The 19,407-nt window shown below is 41.1% G+C and overlaps 1 protein-coding gene across 1 annotated transcript in view; it reads right to left on the bottom strand.

Annotated features, from left to right (window-relative positions):
• The window catches only part of TXLNB (taxilin beta), a 34,703-nt gene extending 23,857 nt beyond the window's left edge, over positions 1-10,846 (bottom strand). The window contains exons 1-3 of the mRNA XM_013175331.3: positions 10,653-10,846; positions 4,537-4,968; positions 2,467-2,558 (exon numbers count right to left, since the gene is read on the bottom strand). Of these exons, the coding sequence (XP_013030785.3) occupies positions 2,467-2,558; positions 4,537-4,954 (510 nt within the window). The 5' untranslated portion in view covers positions 4,955-4,968; positions 10,653-10,846. The remainder of the gene's footprint in view (positions 1-2,466; positions 2,559-4,536; positions 4,969-10,652) is intronic.
• Positions 10,847-19,407: the final 8,561 nt, after the last annotated feature.

The following is a 19,407-nucleotide window of genomic DNA, read 5'->3' as shown; positions in this document are numbered from 1 at the left end:
TCTACCAACCTGAACCACTTTGACTACAACAGTATCAGCAGATAAAGTGTTCTCTGGTAGTGAGTAGTGTGGTGCAGCTTGTGCCCAAGTAACTAAACTGCCTTCCTCCCTGTCCCTGGGGGCATGGCTTTATTCACTCCAGCAGGGATGTGGCCCAAGCTATTCTCTGATGCCACCCATTTTCTCTTGTACTCATTGCTATACACTGTGCCAAGGCATGTACTAACAGTTAAATAACATAAATAACATAAATAATATAAATAGCTGGGTGACTGTAGGGACATGCTGGTACTACATTGGGTCCCCAGGCATGAGCAGCATCTTCAGCCAGAGCCACCAGCAGCACCACCTAATGCAGCTGAAGCCATTGCCAGCACCCAATTCATCCTGACATAGCACTGTACCATTCCCGGAGCTGTGCTGCAACAAGTGCTTCTGACACCACATGGTTCACTGGACCAGGGAGCTGATCCATCTGGAAAAGGACTCAGCAAAAGCAAAAAGTGACCTTCAGTGTGTGATGGGATTGGGAAAGAGGACAGAGTGGCAGCTACTAGTGCTGACTGCTAACAACCTGTTAACCACGCTACGTTCCTTAGCTGTGCTGAACAAGCAGTGGAAGGTTTTTGTTTGTTTGTTTGTTTGTTTGTTTTTTCCAACAAGCTTTTAATTATATAAATTAAACGATTCATTTTAGTGATATTGCACAGAATGTCAAAACTGAATACACAGTATTTTTGTTTTAGCAGTTTCCTCCTGCATGGATTATTGGCAATATGGGTCCTCTTTTATAAAGTGTTCCATCAATGTTTGAATGCAGTGGAGAGTACATCACAGAGAAAGTCCTATTTCAGTTAACCTGTTAGCATGAAGTTCCTTTAGGCAAGGGCTAAACTATGAACTGCCAGAGCCCAATTTCTGAAGTCAGAGAATTTTAGATGAAAAAAAAAAAAAGGAAAGTTGAACTTCATATTATGATAAGACTTGAACACATCCATGCATAAAACTGATTACAAAGTCAATGGCCTACTTCACATATTTTTCAGTGCTCAACAAACTGTAAAATGTTGCAGCCGTTTCATTTGTAAGATTTCCACTGCTTATGATCATAGAGCCCTTTAACTACTGAGAAGAAAATCCTTCATCTGTAAATAACGCATCTCCAGTGTGGAAAAAAAACAGAGAAGGGGAGTCAAGTAGCTGGCATCATTACAGGGGCAACATTATGGTGGCAGAGAATTTGACTGTTCATTTCACTGTTTTGGTTTCTCTGATGATTAGCTTCAGTTCTCTATTTTCTACTTTCTAACATTTTATACTAAATCTCATACTGTTTTTTCGTTGATCAAATCACTGATATGTAATGTAAAACAACACCTGCATGCAGAGATATGCAAGGCTCCTTGCAGAAGGGGAAGACGAGAGTGCCAGCCACTCTGAGCTGCTGTGGGCTGGCAAACCAGAGCCTGAAAGCAGGGCTTGTGCTCATCTGCAGCTCGTGGGTTGGTCTGGTGCTGTGAAACAGCTTCGTATCTCTATTCTTCTTAACCTTGCAAATGAATCTATCCTGTCTTTTTTAGCTATCTGGACATGTTAGCAGTGCCTGAGTGCCAGCTTGAAGGCTGTGCTGTAAGACTTGAGCCTATTGCATCCCTACTGCCTGCAGAAGAAAGGCAGTTTTGCTGTGAAGTACGATGTATGTACAAGGAAAAGGAAGATTGTATTATTTTCAAAAGATGATAATAGAGAAAAGGCTTGCCTTTTTTTTTTTTTTTTTTTTTTCTGTGTTAAAATATCTAGGGTTTCAAAATTCATTGGCCTATTCCAATACCTGTTACATAAAGATCTGGTATTATATGAATTCCTGTGAATACTCTAGGGATGCATAAAATGAATATTTAGTCTAAAATAATCATGGATAATCTCTTAACAAAAACAGTTTCTACAACAGAAGAACCATACAGGCCTTGAATAAGGGAGAGATGTGTAGAGGATTAGAATAAAATCATCTTCTCCCCGAAAAATTGAATTATACTTATGGTATTAAAATAAATATATCAACTTATGAAAACTATATTAAGAATAATGGTGAATAAACAGATTTAACAAAGAGGTGGGTTTTTTTGTTACGGCTATAATCTCTCATTTGAGTGATGAACCTATGCCTTCAGTTAATCTTCATTCTACCAGAATTGTTTACACAGATTTCCCTTTAAGTACGAATATTCTGCCTCATCAACTTTTTAGCCCCTTCCAAATTTAACCCAAAGTCCAGCTTGTTTTCCTTACTTTTTTTTTTTCCCCACTCCTTCTCACTAGTAATTGGTTATTTAACCATGAGAATTATTTTTGGATAAAATTAATAGGACAGATTCTACTATGACGTGAGGTTTGGCCATGCTATGTGGCATGTGTATTTATACCTTCCTGTATAGACAGTTATGAGAGAACCAGTGCTGTACTAACCAGCTCAGCATACTTCTTAAATAAAAGGTCCAGCTTCTCCTCTGGGGTACTCAGCTTGTTCAAGCTTTGCATCAGCAGGGTAGCTTCTTTCCCTTAAAAAGAAGAAGAAGATATTTGATGGTAGATGTAGTTTGTACCTGATGTGCTGTCATGATTTTTTATTAGTAGTATTTTTTTTAGTACATGAAGCCGTAAAAACTCAGGGCGTTTTGGAAGGAAAGGAACTGTTTTTGCTGTGAATTTCTTGTTTGTTCCCCTGTACAAAAAAGCATGCTGGAATTTTCTTCCAATTTCAGACCTCAGTAATGTGCTGTCTTCTAGCAAAATCATTGGCAAGTAAAATGACTTTTTCCTGTGTAATCTGTTTTTCATTTCATATTTTAGTAACATGACTGGATCGCGTATACGGTACACTTGACTGGAATAGGATGCAAAGGGCCTGGCCCCAAAGAAGATCTCTTTTCAGGAACAAACAGATAAAGGCTGGTGTACTCCTGTGCTGCTCAACCCATGGAAGATACAAGGAAGATTAAGTTAGGTACAGAGACTATGGTGCACATGGAAACAAACAGATAGCAGATATTGCTGGCCAGGTCTGGGCTATATGAGTGTGGTGTAAATTAGTTCCCTCACTTGGTGCAGAGAATATGGATACCAGAGACAATGCATTCACAGTCTAATAACTATATTGGCATACATAGCTAAATCACTGTGTAGCCACTTAGGTATTGCTTCAATGTTGATATCTCCTCGTATTCATTTCAGCCCCGAGTGTGAGCTGGAGTTTGAACACCACTTGTTCTTAGAATACAAAATGTCCCTGGCATCCCTTGGAGATGAGGATGGCTGTGGTGCAAAGGGCTTGCCCATGCTTTTCCAAATGCACCTCTTTCCTGAAAGGCTGTGAGGACAAATCACTTTCTGTTTTAGGCTGGACCTGTTCTACTTCAAGTCTGGTGCAGTTCAGAGGTACTGCCTGTGGAGAAAACCCACAATTTCAGACTAAGTTCTCTCTACAGCTCTGGTATAAATAAATTAATGTAAGCTAAAAACAATCATGGAGTGAAAACTGTTGCAAGTGGAGCTGGAGAACTGTGCTTTGATAGCGTTTCCACTCATCTTGGAGAGGCATCACTAACTGCACCAAAGCCAAGGTCATAGAAACAGGAACTTTATTTCTCCTGGACGTTCAAGGAACTTGGAAAAAAAAAAAAAAAAAAGAAAGAAAAAAGAAAAAAAAAGCCCTGTCCTACGTTTAGTCCCTTTTCTGTAAACACATCCTGCAGTGAATTTTCTGTAGGATTAGTCTACTGTTGGGTTTGAGTTTTCAAGCATAAGAGAAGTATGAAGATCAGCAGAAGTTAAGTGTAGGAAGGTAAATAAATTACACATTTGCCAGATTGGGATGTAGCTACATTGCTCTCTAGTGGCTGTCCTGCAGAAAGGACAGATTTTACGAACACTTATTGAGACTTCTTTGTAGCTCAGCTAAGAGGATCGTGCAGTGGCCAAGGGGCTCAATGATTGTGCTTAGGGAGAACAAGCACGTTGGCTTAATGCCAATATCAGTCTGCGAGAAGTCTGATGGAAGAAAAATAACCTGAGTGTGAAAGTGAATTTGTTCTGCAGATTCCCTCTTGACCACTCCATGTAGTAGCCCTATTAGCAGAGTTATGAGCAGTGAGAAGTCATATCTGAGGAAGCAGGGGAAGAAATAAATGCACAAGGGCATAAACGAGATCAGATTTATCTTTCTTTAAGAAGCAGTTTTCTGCAGTGTGTCATCAGACTCACAGCTTTGGCTACTAGTTTGGGTGGCCCAGGAGTCATGTGATAAGATCCTAAGCTTTCCTCTTTGTAGGACTAATGTCTGATACAGCCTACTGTATTTTTTGGGGGTAATTGCTGAACATTATCAACTAGAAAAGAAGTTATAACAATTACTGTCATTTTCAGTGGTAGCTAGAAGTCCCTATCAGCCACAGTAGAGGCTTAACAAGGGAAAGAACAAGGACCAGGGTGGTTTTATTTCTGTTTGCAGAAGGGCTGTGTAAGCATATAAGCACTTGCCTAGGCCTTTCAGGATTTTCTTCTCCAGTTTTTGCTCCTTGCTGGGACTGGGCTCCTTTGCTCTTGAAGCATCTCCAGGAGCTGGCTTGTCTTTCTCACTTTCCTCATTTGCATCCTCATACTCTGCATCCTCCAGGCTGCCCGATTCTCCCTTCTCAGGCTTGTCAGTTCCTGCTGCAGTGCTTTCCTTCTCCATCAGACTTGCTGCAGATCCATAGGTATTAATGATATCCTCCAGCTGCCGGCTCAGCTCCTCTGAGATATCACACACGGCCACCTCGGGACAGGTGCTTGGCTGGTCCATGGGGGCCTGGGGCTGCGAGCTGGGGACAGGTTTCTCCTTGCTTTGCCCCTGGACATCCAGTCTGGGTGAGGTGGGAGCCTGTGGCTGCTGCTCGGTGGACTGGTCATTCTCCATGCTTGGTGCAATACCTAATGAAAAGCAAACGCAGAGTTAATGTAAAAGCAGAGGAATTAGTCTTCCTGCTGATCACAAAGCTCAGCCAGGACATGAGTGATTTGGTGGGGAATTTGGGGAAGCAGATCATACTCTGGCTCTGGCTCGAAGAATACATCACACTGAAATGAACCATCAAGGTGATTTACCTACAGGGACAAAAGCAAATTTTACACCTGCCAAGAAGAGAAGTCTGCCCAAAGCTAATACTGAAAAATCAAAACCTCTTGTTCTTGTTGCCAGTGATAAAGCACAAAATGGCACCAGAGCCATTCATACTACTTCCCTCCCTGAACATACTGTTTGCCACTTTTTTTTTTTTCCTAGATTTTTATTATTTTTATTTTTTTTTACCTGCTAGGCTGCCTACCCACATGGGCAGCTTCACTTCATATTTGCATCAGTTTCATTTCCTGTTTCTCACCCATCAGCACATCTTAAGTCAATAATCAGGAAAAAAGGATGAGTTTAAATGAAACTAGAGAACTGAAAATTGTGCTGCACTCTTGGAGGGCCCAGCATGATTCTTGATCTATGAGTGGCCTGGCCTGGCACTGCCAAAGTAACAGCAATGAACAGTTCATAATAAGATAAACAACTATAAACCACCTTTCTCTTGCACTTGTGGTGTGCTGCTGACAGCTTGTCTGATAAGGTACAAAATACAAACTAAGTAACAGGATTGTAAAAACAACCAGGTGTAACATGGGTTGATAATCTACAGTGGTTTCTGGTGTGAATTTCACATAATTAGCTCCAAATTTGCAATGGGAACTTTACATTTTCCCATCCCTTTGAACACTGCAACTAGTCCTCACTTCTGCTCAACTAAAGATTGTGATACTTACTGCCATGAGCCCTTTCCTCTCTCTTTTTCAGCCTGATTTTGTTCCTCCTTGTAATGATATGATACACAATATTGTCAGTCAGGTGGGTAGTAGAAGTCTGGTAGTGTCAGTCCCTGGTAGGGACTAAGGAGAGGAAGATTGCTTTGTTTGTTCTGTTCCAGTGTCTAGGGTGCTTACTTTCTTGTTTTTGAAAAGACAAGTTGTTTATAAAATATGGAACTGAGAAGCATTTCGTTCCCTCTTCAGTTGGCTGTAATGTATTTTTTCTATGGTGTCTGAATTTCTGCAGCTTTCAGAATGATAAACAAATTTGGCCAAAGGCAGTATATGATAAGAGAGTTGTAATTTATTGTAATATATGACATGGTGTTTGTTATTAAACTCTTCTCAGTCAAAGTGATTCTTGGTACTGCAGTGATGACCATTACTAAGGCAATATTTTTCAAGATTCAATTGGTGAGCTATTTGGTCAGGCTTATGGATATGATATCCAAATATTATGTTTCATCATCTCTAGAGCAATTGATTGTGGGACTATATTTGAAAGGTTTGATGTGTGTATATTTGAAGCTTTGTGGGGGGCTCTGGGTGTGCCTGAAAGCCAGTATATAAAGAACCATGACCTGGCAGTCCTCCTACAGGTAAAACACACCAGCAGCAATGGCTTGGGAAAGCAGATGGCCCTGTTCTCAAGGATCCTGTGAGTCTGATGCATCTGATACCTTCCTTCCTACTTTTGTCATGGTTGTTATACTACCACAAAGTGATTATAAAATTGTGTCTGATTTGATATCCTATTGACTTTAATTTACACTGAAAGATTAGACCCCACATGTGAAGTTTGGTTAAGTAATTCCAGTTAGCAAGAATGTTAGACTAGAGTTTGTGATCTTGTTTTAACTGGAGTTAATTAACTGTCAATTAATTCCAGTTCAGTAACATTATTGTAAATGCTAAGCTAGAAGTTCCACAAAATATGTTTGTTTCTGACATGTTTACACTAATATTTACAATCTGTTTTCATTAATTTGAGCTAATTGGCAATTGGCAATCAAGCAGCTAGAAAAACTAGGATCATCAGCTCTTTCTTAGACAGAAAAAAGTTTCATGAAGTATATTCCCAATTTAAACCAAGTAGTTTTGTAACACGTTCAGCACAGAAGGAGAATTGGACCACTAAATCCTTCATTTCCAAATATGAATTTCTCTTCTTCCTGTCTTCCTGTCTTTGTAAGAAGGCACAGGTCGATGTTCCTGTGGTCAGGGCCCTGTGCATCCCTGGGGTCTTCTTGGTGAAGTGAAGGAGGTTGGTTGTGTCCCAGGTCAGCTCTTCTCCACTAGGAGCTCTTGTGAAGAAAGCCAAAAGACAGGACCTGCCCTTACTTTCCCTCGGGAGCTGCTTTTCAGCTGTGGCCATACCACTGCCCCCCTCCAACGCAGTCAGGTCCCAGCGACATCCATGCCCATTTTGAACCTCCACTGGCTCCAGCCCTGACCTGGATCCAGCACCAGAGCTTCCCAGCTGGCCCATGGACATGCCTTGTCACTGTGGACGTGCTGGTGGATTTGCAGGCTGTATCTGTCCCAGACCACCCCACAGACCCAATCCTGACCCTGACCTGCCACCTCACATTCAGGCTCCTTGCGGGTGAAGTCCCAGATCCCATCAACCATGTCATCGTGCTGGCTCCAAGCCCCTCCAAGTCCTAACTCATGAAGCAGTGCTGTCTGGCTTAAGTTTTCCTCCTAAGAGAACCACTAAGTTTGCCTACAAACACAGTAGGCTCTAAATCAACAACAGTGATCAAGTTATAAACGGTGTTTCTCAGTAATAATGAAACGTGGATGAGTTGAAGAGAAACTGGATGTTTAGAACCAAGGACACAAGTTATTTAAAGGTTGGTCTCACAGGAAATCTTTCCTAATATAATCTATATCATTCCTGACTAGAAGGGGATTCATTATAATCAGTCTCTGAAGCCACGGCAATTTACAGTTGCTGAGGTTTAGGCCACCAGCTTGGAATGTTAAGCAGACAGAAACCACAGAAATACGACGAACCACAATGACGAACCTTTAACTCAAGGGTTCCCACCTGCTGGATCATACTGGGGATCATGTTTACACAGACAAGTAAATATTTTAATGTTTTTGTCCATTCTCCTTTTGGGCAGATCAGAGATCTGATAACTACTTTCAGCACAGGCGCAATGTCTGTTAAGACTTCTGCACCTTGTTTTGTGTAATGGCTTCCATAGTGTCAGAGTTTATATTTAGGAAGACGGGGCAGCTTTCATCTGCTGAGAACAGCCTTTGGTGCGGGGAAATTTTACTGCAGTTGGCCCCAGTCCTCCTCTTGCTCCAGCCTGCTTAACCTTGATATACATCAGGAATCCTTTCTTATCAGACCATTGAAAACTTACGGTGTCATTCTCAGCACAAGTGTTTACATTAAATGCTGTCTCAGACAAAGTAATGCCTAAAAATTAGGTGACTGAGCCAGCAGAGAAATTCCTTGGCTCCTCGGCTTCAAACAGACTGATCGAAGGGAAACACAGCCTGATTTAAATGACCCTCCTCTTGACTTTTGTGACTCCTACTACCACCACTGTTGTCTCCACACACCTGAATTTCTGACTGGGCCTTAAGCTATTTTATGGCGAGGGAGTGGACTGACCAGTCATCTGATTGAGTCTGAGTGTTGGGTCTTGTTTACTCTTTTCCTCCTGTGTTCCCAGATCCTGGACCCATTCCATGACCCTGAGATCAGTACTTTCTAAGCCCTAATTTTGATACCAGACACCTGTAGTTTCTTCCTTACAGATACTTATTTTAATGGGAAAGTACAGTTAATAAAACCATACAATGGGTTTTCCCTACATCAGCCTTGGAGTTTTTAGCTCCCTGTCTGCTTGAGATAGCCAGACTGAATTTCAAGCCCAGATTCTAGGTGCGTGTTTCACCTTGATTCTCAGCCTAAGTTTAAAACCCTAAGCCTGTCCCCCTCACTAGCAAAGTTAGAGAAAGCCAAGCTGGAGTCTCTGGGGTTGCAAACTGCAAGTCATTGCTGGGAGGAAGTGTGGGCATTGCAATTAACTGCACCTCAGCCCTTGGTTGCCCCGACCATGACAAAACTCAGGGCCTGGCTCCAGATATGGTCCTCCTCTCCACCACTGGGAAGCACCCTGAGATCCAGTGCTGACCATGGCAGAGCCTCTTCTCCATTCCCCTCCTTCCTCTGTTAAATGCTTGGCATAACTCAGGACGACAGTGGACCTCCTCAGGATGCTGCCCCAGTCTTGGGTGGGAGGTGAGAGATGCCAATCCCAGGCTGACGCCTTTCTGTAGGAGGACTCCTGGCCTGTACTGAGACTGGTGCCCAGCACAGCAGCAGTCAGCAGGTTGGCCTCAAAGACACACAAATGGGATAAGCCTGCAGCACAGCCAGAAGCAACAGAAAAAATTGTGCATATTCAGTCTGGTGTCATGTTGAGTTTCTTTGGATCTAACCATTAGCATTTCACATTTATGGCACAATCTGTGTTCACCGTGATTTGATATCTGTCCATGTTTCAACATCAGTCTGTGCTTCCAAGGCAAAAGGCCAGTCAGCAAGAGCCCACGCATGACTTAGCAAAGACGCAGTAGCCATGCTGCTGCTGCTGCTGGACAAACAACCCCTGCTGCTGGACAAACAGCTCCCATGCAGCACTCCATGCCAGCCCGCCTTGCCCTGCTGGCGTGGATGCTGTCACTGTGTTGGGAGGCACCGTCCCAGCACAAACGGAGCACAAAATACATGTCCTGAGCTTGGGCTTGCATGGTGTTGCAATTTATTTTTTTTTTTTTATCACTTTTAAACAGTATTTCTCTTTCCTTCTCATGGGAATTTTTTATCCTTCCCTTCTTGCAGCCCAAACTTCTAGAGGGTTTACTACATTGCCTATATTTAGCTCTTGCCTCCCCATGTATCCAGCAGAAAGACACATGGCACCTGCTCTGCAGCCAGAAGTTATTTTAAGCACTTCTAAAATGGGCAATGGTATTTAGCACTTTATGCTCAAAATTCACATACTCTCACACATAAATTCCCTAAAACAAAGTGTTCCATATAATTACACCAGACAGCATATGCTGATAAAGCCTAAAGCTTTACCTCGGTATAACACCAGACTGAGCTACAGTAACACCTCAAAGCAGCAAGTATTAAACCCTGGAATGGCCTTCACTGGTGTAGCTCCAATTACCCTCCAGAAATATAGAAGTGCCTTGTTATAACCTAGACGCTGTCATATATATTACTTCTGAAAGCTGTGACAAAATCAGCTTCATCAACGACATGCTACACTTGGATAGCTTTATGATTTATGTACAATTTTCTAGTACAAAACCACACAAAACTTTGGGAGTGTGGTGGCACATTTTCTTACAGGCATGGAAAGAGCCCAGATCCGGAGACTTTCTGATGTCACCTGCCTCACATCTCATGTGGCATCTGAGTCTTGATCACTTAGTGTTGTATCAGACCAGCCCCTATTCTCACTCAAAAGCAACCTCTACCAAAGTTGATTTTTTAAAAAATTTATTATTATTATTCTTATTATTTTTATCACTCATTAGAAAAGTATTTATTAATTTCAGAAACAGCCTCACCTACTCCCCTGTTTTCCTCACACGCCACACAGTGCCCAGGTTTTTAAACCTATTCCAAGAAAATGTGGGCTGACCATCTCTAAGGGAAGTACTTAGATTAAAGTCCTTACGTCATGCCACCAAGCAGTGACAACGAGGAAGCTGTTTGTCAGACTTACCAGAGCAAAGAGAAGAGCTGAACGGAGAAAAAAGTCAGGCAGAAAGCTCAGACAAGGGCACGACAGCAACAGGACACTGGTCCTATGATCCTACCACCAAGAGAAGAGGGACAGGAAGACCAAGCGAGGAGGGAAGGACAGAATGACACAGCAGGAGCAAACGCTGCAGAGACTGAATGCACGCTCTGCAGGGGACTGGCTCTGATAGGCGAGCAGGGAGGCTGCCTGCTTGTTGGCAGCGTAACCCAGCTATGTTGGCTATTCCCTTCTCTGACAGAGATAGCATGAGAGACCAGAGACTCAAGCCCTTAGAAAGAGATAATACAGGAAGGACTCATATACAGCTGCTATCCTTGAAAGCTAAGTCTTAGTCCTTCAAAGATTTGATGTGTTGTGCTCCCTGAAATTTGTCTGTATTCACTGTGGACTTGTCAAACTCTGTGTAATTCTTCTGTCTGCACCAAAAAGACTGGGCTGGCTTTCCACTATGTGAGCTCACACCTGTGACTGCTCTTTGCAACCTGGGATTTGGACTGGATCTATTATAAACCTGACTGATTCTTAATCATAGACTCACAGACTGGAAGGGACCGCTGGAGGTCTCTCAGCCAACCTCTTGCTCAAAGCAAGCTTAGCTGTGAGTTCAGACTAGGTCTCTTAGGGCCATATATCTGTCTTTAAAATCTCCAAGGATAGAGACTTCATGAGCTCTCTGGGCAACCTGTTCTCCTGCTTGACTCTTCTCATGGTGAAAAAGTTTCTCCTTAAATCTAGTCTGAACTTCACATGGCTCAGCTTCTAGTTCTCCCACCTTACACCCTTATGAAGAGTCCATTTCTATCTTCTTGATAATCTCCTGATAGGTACTGCAGGGCTGAAGTTAGGAGTCCCCAGAGCTCTCTTTTCCAGGCTGAACATCCCACTTTTCCCAGCCTCTCCTCATGGGCAAGTAATCCAACCCTGGCCACCATAGTTTACCCATTTCTGCCATTGGGGCAACAACACTGGTGGAGATGGCTGGTGTAGTCATCCCTCTGAATCCAGCAGTTCTCAAATAAATGTTTTCATTGCTGCCAAGGTAACCTGTCTGGCCTACTTTGTGCATGTTACCGTGCCGGCTCACGTTGGCCTGAAGTTGTTTGTATAAACAGCAGAGCGCTCCCCAGGGAGTTCAGCTGCATGCTGTTTGTCCAGTGACCAGCATCTCCCAATTCTGTGAACCAAAGCTGCTCAGGCAGCATCTTGAGATGCCAGATGGCCTAGGGACCATCTGCTGCGCACTCCCCAGGGAGAGATGTAGGTCAGTTCAATGCACAAAAACGCAAACAACTGGGCAGTGATAGGCTGGTGCTGGAAGTGGCAGGCAGTGCTATGAGAAAAGAAATGTGACTTTGGTTCTGGTGGAAAATAATAAAGCTCAGAACAACAATAGGAGTAAAAATATGCGTATACTACAATGATTTGGAGTAGTTCCTTAAACTGACCCATTGTTGTGTGGCACTAGGGGATCCAGAAATGTTCCATAACCATATCTGATTTATACGGGATATAAGAGAAAACTGCACTGGGCAGCTCAGTATCAAGAAGTACTGGCACAGAAATGTTCAGTACATGAGGAGCATCCCAGTCTTTCACTACAGAGGACTAAAGGTGTGGTTATATTTGTGGAAATAGTTATCTGCTTGGAAAAGGCAGCTCATATTATCTTTGGATGTGTGGGTATTGTGGTTTAGTGAAAAAGCAGTTCTTCAAACCTTCTTCAGACACTAGTGGTGGCTCAGTAGTGCTCTTAAAGAAGTCACAGATTTAAGGACAATCAAAAGGAGCTTGCAAGGTCAGGGACTTCTGCTGGGAATCTTTTGGAGGAGTTTGGAAACTGGCTGGACATGTTCTGAGAGAAGATAAAACTGTGGTCTGTGATACGGCAGAGTGAGTGAACAGAATACAAGTGAAGATAAGAGTGTACAGGCTCCTTGTTTTGCTTCTGTCTTGACTGGAGAATTCTCCTGTTCCAGGCCCTTGTTCATTTTTTCTTTTGAAATAAAATCAGCTCCAGGGTTTCTGGGATCAAAATGCACAACTGATCTACCAAAGAGCTAAGCAACAGCCGAGCTGCGGAAAGTCACTCAAGCATATTCTCACTCCTTGGCAAACATAAGGCAAGACACGTTCAGCTTCACCCTCTTTCACTGTGGTTAAGGCTATTATGCGTTAGCTCGTGTTTGCAACAGACTAACAGCATGCACACAGACCGTTTTCACAGCTCAGATGACATGCAAATATTCGGTAAGCAGTGGTAACTTCGTCATGTATCTGAGCCATTAGAAAGTACTGATAATAGGAAATTAGTTGAGAACATCATTATAAAAATTAGCCACAAGAAATCCAAAGCTATGTGTTCTGAATTGTTCCTAATTATCCAATAAGGAAAACAGCTTCTGGTAGTCAGGAAATGGAACAGGCCAAACAAAATCCTTGTTCCTGAGTACGTGGGTAGCGTGTATGTGCAGGTCCTGAAGATTATAAGGGATCTGCTGGATTTTGGCCTGTGAATTGAAACAACCACCTTAAGAATGAAAAGGGGAACTCAGGCACTGAGAAATTTAGAGAGCGTGTTGAAACTGTCACGCAGTCAATGTACATGCTGAGAATGAAGGCATCCTGAATGTGCACGCTGGGATGGTTACATCTGATGAGCTGAGACTAAAGCTGAGGAGAAAGCATGCTGCAAACACTCTCTGTAAAACCTGCACTGCTTTTGAGGTTTCTGCTTTTGGAATGCCTAGGGCTTTTCATGTCCCTGTTTAGGGTAAGACAAAGAAAAGCTTTCTCTAATCCATGCGAAAGAAGAAAAATATACCTTCCTCATTTTAAAGATAGACCACTTCTTGATAATTTCCTGTAGTGAGGCTGAATTTTTTCTTCAATTGTGTTCTGCGAGACGGATTACACATCCATAACCAGCACTGTGGCATTTTTACTGATGTCATTGGTAATGATACATAGAAACTGCTCCCCTTGTAGCCTGTGTCTGGATTAAACATAATCATCAGCAGCATAAAGCTACTGAAGAAACAGGCTTCCCAGGGGGGAAAAAAAAATCTAATAAGTAATTTTTACCTACATTTCTCATTTGCTTGATATGACATGCAGTGAATTCGGCCTTACCAAGTTCACCATTAAGTCACTGCTGTTGAAGATTTTTGATTTTCTTTCCATATATATATACATATATATATATGTAAATATATATATACATAAATATATATATATGTGTGTGTATATATACTTTTTTCCTTTCTTTCCACAGGCTGTTTTCCTCACCTGCAACATTCAGCTCTCACCTGCTGATGTTCCCCACTCCCACCAACGCTAAAGACGCTGGCACTGAAATGCCTACTTGGGGGGGGGGGCTGAGGGTGGGGGGGCGGTTATTCATTTGGTGTGCCATGGGAAGCTTCAGGTTCAAGACCTAAGTTCAAATTTAGAGTCTCCCTCTCAAATGTTCAAGGGCTTTATGAAAATGCAGACTCTGTCTGCAAGCAATACTGCGTTGGTTAAAGTCACTTAAAAACCTTTGAGGGTTTTTCTTTTTCCTCCTAAATGAAAGTTTATCTACCACTTAAGCCCTAATATCCCCTAGAAGCCATATGGACTGATTTGGCCTGCAGGCCTGTCTCTTTCTAGACGGTGAAGAGGCTGGATAGGTTCTTCTGCCTTCTGCACTGGCCGGAAGAGAGCATTTGCACCCCTTTGCAAATTATAGCTGCTTGCTAGCAGCACAGGAAAATCTGGAGACAACTGTTCTTTATCAAGTCATATGGGGGGATGCAGACTGCAGAGGACTGCCATGGGCTGGCACTTCAGTGCCAAATCTGTATCAGGGAGAGTATCATTTCTGGATTTTAGCAAGGAAACCCTGCTAACAATGTGGAGGCGTTCTTCACTGCTTTCCTGCTGAACAATTTTGTATTTATTTTTGGGAAGATGCAAGTCTTTCAAATTATATTGTGCCTGGGCAGAGTCATTCTCTGTAACACTAGCACTTCACCTAATTATATTGGAAATAAAATTGATCCATTCTGTTTAAACATGTACTATAATATACTTATGCTATTATATACTGTCATAATACACTTATACCAGGATAATAAACCATAATATATAGTAACAAGCATGTATGTAAGATATATAATAAAAGTATAACATAAAGTAGTTCAGAAATATCTCTCATAAAGGTCTCGAGAGGGCATAGGGATATGTACAAAAAGCATAGTCATATGTACACAGTGGTCTAAAAGTCAGAAGCTTGCTGAATCTGGCAGTGTTCCCCTGCTGTGGGAAGGGAGTGTTGTGAGAAGAGTCCTACGAGGTCCCAATGCCAAGTCTGTCAAGACTGATCTCCACTGGGCTTAATTTATTTCTATACAAATGTTGTAAACATCTGGACTAATCAGACATTTTGCATGGTGACCTCTTGAGAATCATTTCTCTCCTGATTAGTCCTGTGTCGGAAAAAAAAAAAAAAAAAAGGACACCAAAACTAACCAACCAAAAAAAAACTAATAAAAAAACCCACCATATTTTCCTTTATTTGCATACACAAAGCAGGTACTCCATACTGCATCCATTTTCTACAGCTTTCCTAGCTCCAAATCATTCTCTAAAGGTTGAGAGGTTATGATTTGCCTTCTAATAAGATTTTATGTCCTGAAGGGTTTGTCATATACCTAAGATTTGCCAGGTTTTCTCTTTATACCTCAAAGATCCTGGCCACAAATTACAGTTAATAACACAGGCAAATTAGCTGACACAGAAAATCCCAATAGGAAATAGACATAACTATTTTAAGCAAATAATTTAATTCTTAATCTATAGCAGAAAGAATATAATTTCTGAATTTTAGCAAGGAAAAGAATCTGAAGGAATTCCCCATGGTTTGCCTTTAAACAGTTTTTGATTTATTCTTGGAAAGATTCAAGTCTTTTGAAACCTTAAGAGCAAACAAAATCAATTATCAGGGTTTCAATTTTCTCCAGGCAATTTCCACCGCTTCAGCTTGCCCAAGAGATAGACTCTCCATAAATACATTATGCTATGCGCTATTTGAAGAATTTGGCAAAGTGGAGAATAGCTTCACTTGAAAAATCACACTTGAGGCAAAGGAATCCCTCAGGTGAGGCATGCAGTCACACCTGAATGCATCTCTGCAGTTTGGAAATAGCCCTTCTCCAATACGTACAGATAATTTATTGGGAAGGAAAAGAGCAGTATTATCTGTTTCCAGTTTTCCTGGTACTGCAGTGAACTTACTGCTGATTTACACCATTATAAGCTAATATATAATCTACTATGAAACTTCTAAAAGGTACTGAATGCTGACACTGTCTATTTTTAATCTAATCTGATTTAAAAATGATGCCCCTCCAGCTAGAAATGACCTTCTATCAATAGACAGTGGGAGCAGAGTTGGGCCCAATCAATTGTCAACCCTGAACATTTTGTGATCCTGCCAGGGGAAATCTCTGGGACCAATTCAGATGCAATCATGCTGTAAATCACATATCAAATATAATTTGGAAGTCTTTTAAATGTCAATGGTACATCAGTTAAAGATGAGTTATAGAGAAGAAAATTATCTATTCCAGTAAGATAGGGTAAACTGACTTGCCTTGTATAAGATTGCTTTTTCTCTTTCTTTTTCTAGCCCCTTCCATTTGCTGGTAATGTTCACTTGCATCAGTTTTGTTATCACCATGCAACATTGTATTATTATTTTTTTTTAGATTGCTGCTTGAACTGGCTTGTAAAAATTAGAAATGGAAAAGACTTATTAAAGGCTCGGTCCTGCAGCTGCTCCGTATGTGGAGCTCCCATTGATTTCGCAAGCAACACCTGCTGGTGAGCAGAATAGAGAATAAAGCAAATTAGAAATTGAAGGCTAGCTCTCTCAGCTGTACAGGCTGTACAAGGGTGGTAAAGCATTTCATAACTGGATCCAAACATCTTTCTCTGGAAAGGACAAGGTCCAAATTCTGCTGACAATCCTAAGCAAGCTGTGGGTGTGGTGGGCTGAGCAGCTAGCTAAGAATACAGGAGGGAAGAATGGAGACTGACACAATGGGAATGACACAGACTGAGATAATACTTTAACAAAGCTTGGAAGTGATAGGGACATTTGTGCTGAAAGATAAAGGCATGTAGAAAGAAGGGGAAAAATAATAGAGGCAGATAGTGAAATAGGTCATAATGAGACCCTTATTTTATAGGATAATGACAGAGTGGCTGATGAACTGTTATTTCAGAAGGAACCATGCAGTGACTTGCAGAGCTGGCAGTACTACTGTGTAATGACTAAAATAATCATTGTAGATGTAAATACTAATGACCTATTTTAAGACACACATGGAAAGAGAATCACTGCATGGAAAATGCGAAGGGGTGCAAAAGGTGTATTGGTATTAACAGCTAAAAACTATGAAGTGGTTTTAATTGTATATGTAGATAAGGTTTTTCTATCAGTCTTGGTAGGATCAGCTTCTTAAACATGCCATGTTTTGGGGGAATAAATAAATAAAGACAGAGGAAGACAAGAATCCCAACATCTGTTGGGAATAACATAAATAAGAAAACCTGGGAAGAAAATAAAACCCAACATCTGAAGGGATGAACAAAGAAAAGAGTGATTGAGAGTGACTTTCATATTTTTCTGAGCTGAAAGACAAATATGACAAAGGCAACAACAATGTCAATAATTCTGTTAGAATATAGCAAACCTTCATTTTGTGTAGGTAAAAAGCCTAAACAAGTCACATTTATTATGAGAGGTAAATTTGGTCTCTAACTTAGATCATAGGCTTGAATAGGAGTATACAGATACCTTCAGATATGCCTTGGATATCTTCATATGTGCCTCCAAAACTCTGCTAATACATGGATTTTAAATGTTTTTTGTTTTTTTTTAACTCCCCCTTAAAACATTTTGAAAGACATGTTTTTAGATTGCAGTGCTTCTAAATACCTTCAGAAACATAGAATATCCTGAGTTGGAAGGGACCCATAAGGATCATCAAGTCCAACTCCTTATGGAATGGTTATGGTAACTCAGACACACCCAAACCAGTTGAAGTATGTAGAATTGCTGAACAAGGGAAAAATCAACTATTCAGCACCCTCCTTGGAATCAAAGAGAACAATTCTATTTCACTCTGGTGCTCTGAAATCACCATCAGCCATCTGCAATATTGTCTATGTTCCTATAGCACCAGAAGACACATCACGAGCTACTGTTTACCCTATTATTTTTTTTCCTTTGGATGTTATTTATTGTTTTCTGAGTCCAAAATGTATCTTACTACAGATCATGGTTGTCCATGGTTAAAATATTTAGAACAAACTTTTTAAATTAAAGATGTAGGAACAAACTTCTGTGGCAGTGATTTCTAGTTGTGTAGTATCTTGCATGCAAGCATCTAATATAATCTATTAAGCAAGTTCAACCTCAAGCAGTAATGAACAACAAAAAACACATTGTACTCATTATTTGAAAGGGTAAACAGTGACAAAAAGTGTTAATACACAATAAATAAAGACTTGCCCAAGGTCATGCAGATGGGAACAAGATGTGTTCAGATTCTTTTCTACTTAAATTGTGGTGTGCTTGCTCTCTTAGAGTGAAAGGGAGTTCCACCTCACAGAAATGGTCTTTGTGTGCTTTTACTAATTGCAAATGGTTTGCATTGGTTGTCAAATTCACAGAACCTGGCTAGTCAGCTTGAATAAAGACAGTCTGAAAACCACATTGCTTTGTACGAAGTAGGAGGGCTAAGTTAGGTAAATGATGTGACAAGTGAGTCTAAATGTTAGTCAGTATAAAGTAATATTACCTATACAAAAGAAATGTCCTTCACATGACCATAGAAAATTGATCTTCTAATTTTCATTAAATTCATATAGCATCTAGAGATCTCTGAGTCATTTTTGGGGTTACACCTATGACAACCCACCCTGGGCTGTCATATTTTCACACTATTAACTAATAAATACAACATTTTCTCATTTTTTCCCTTAACATTTTTCTTCCACCTGCCTTTCCTGCCTTATAGGATAGCCAGTGGGCAAGTTCCCCAGTGCCAGGACCACCCTTTTGTCACGTGCATGTACTGTACCTACACCATAGGCTCCAGCTCCCTTTAGGCTCCGGAGCAGCACAAAATAACAACTGCAGCAAGCCACTTGCTCTCCTTAGTGTTATTGTCTATTTCTCAGTGAAAAGGTCCCTTAAAATTCTTATATCTTAAAGCTAGTTAAATTACGAAGAAGAAGAGGGGTTAGAATTAAAAACTGTGTTTACTAAAGAAAATAAATAAAAACCCTGCACTTATTAAACAACCAACCAACCAAACAAACAAAAAAAATATTATGAACTTGTATTAGAAACTGCACTTGGATTTATGTTCATTCTATCTGCACTTCTTCCATGCTAGCTGGGCAAAATTTGTTCCTTTTAAATTGCATCATGATCAGTAACTTTTTCTACAAACCTGCCAGGCACCTTAAGCATTGCATTTGAGAACATTATTAAGATAGGAAATACATGCACGCAGAGCTGTTCTGTACAGTCCTTCTGTCAGAAAGAGGTCAGTGGTGACTATTCCTCTACCCTGATATGTTTCACTCAGATCTTGAGACCAATTTTGCGCAATACAACCAGCACGAAGCAGACTGCCAGTGTCCAGCAGTACCAAGTGGACAT

Source organism: Anser cygnoides, chromosome 3 (genome assembly GCF_040182565.1).
Source record: "Anser cygnoides isolate HZ-2024a breed goose chromosome 3, Taihu_goose_T2T_genome, whole genome shotgun sequence".
NCBI lineage: Eukaryota > Metazoa > Chordata > Aves > Anseriformes > Anatidae > Anser > Anser cygnoides.
Note: the sequence above shows the minus strand (reverse complement) of the source record. Positions and strands in the feature narration are given on the sequence as shown.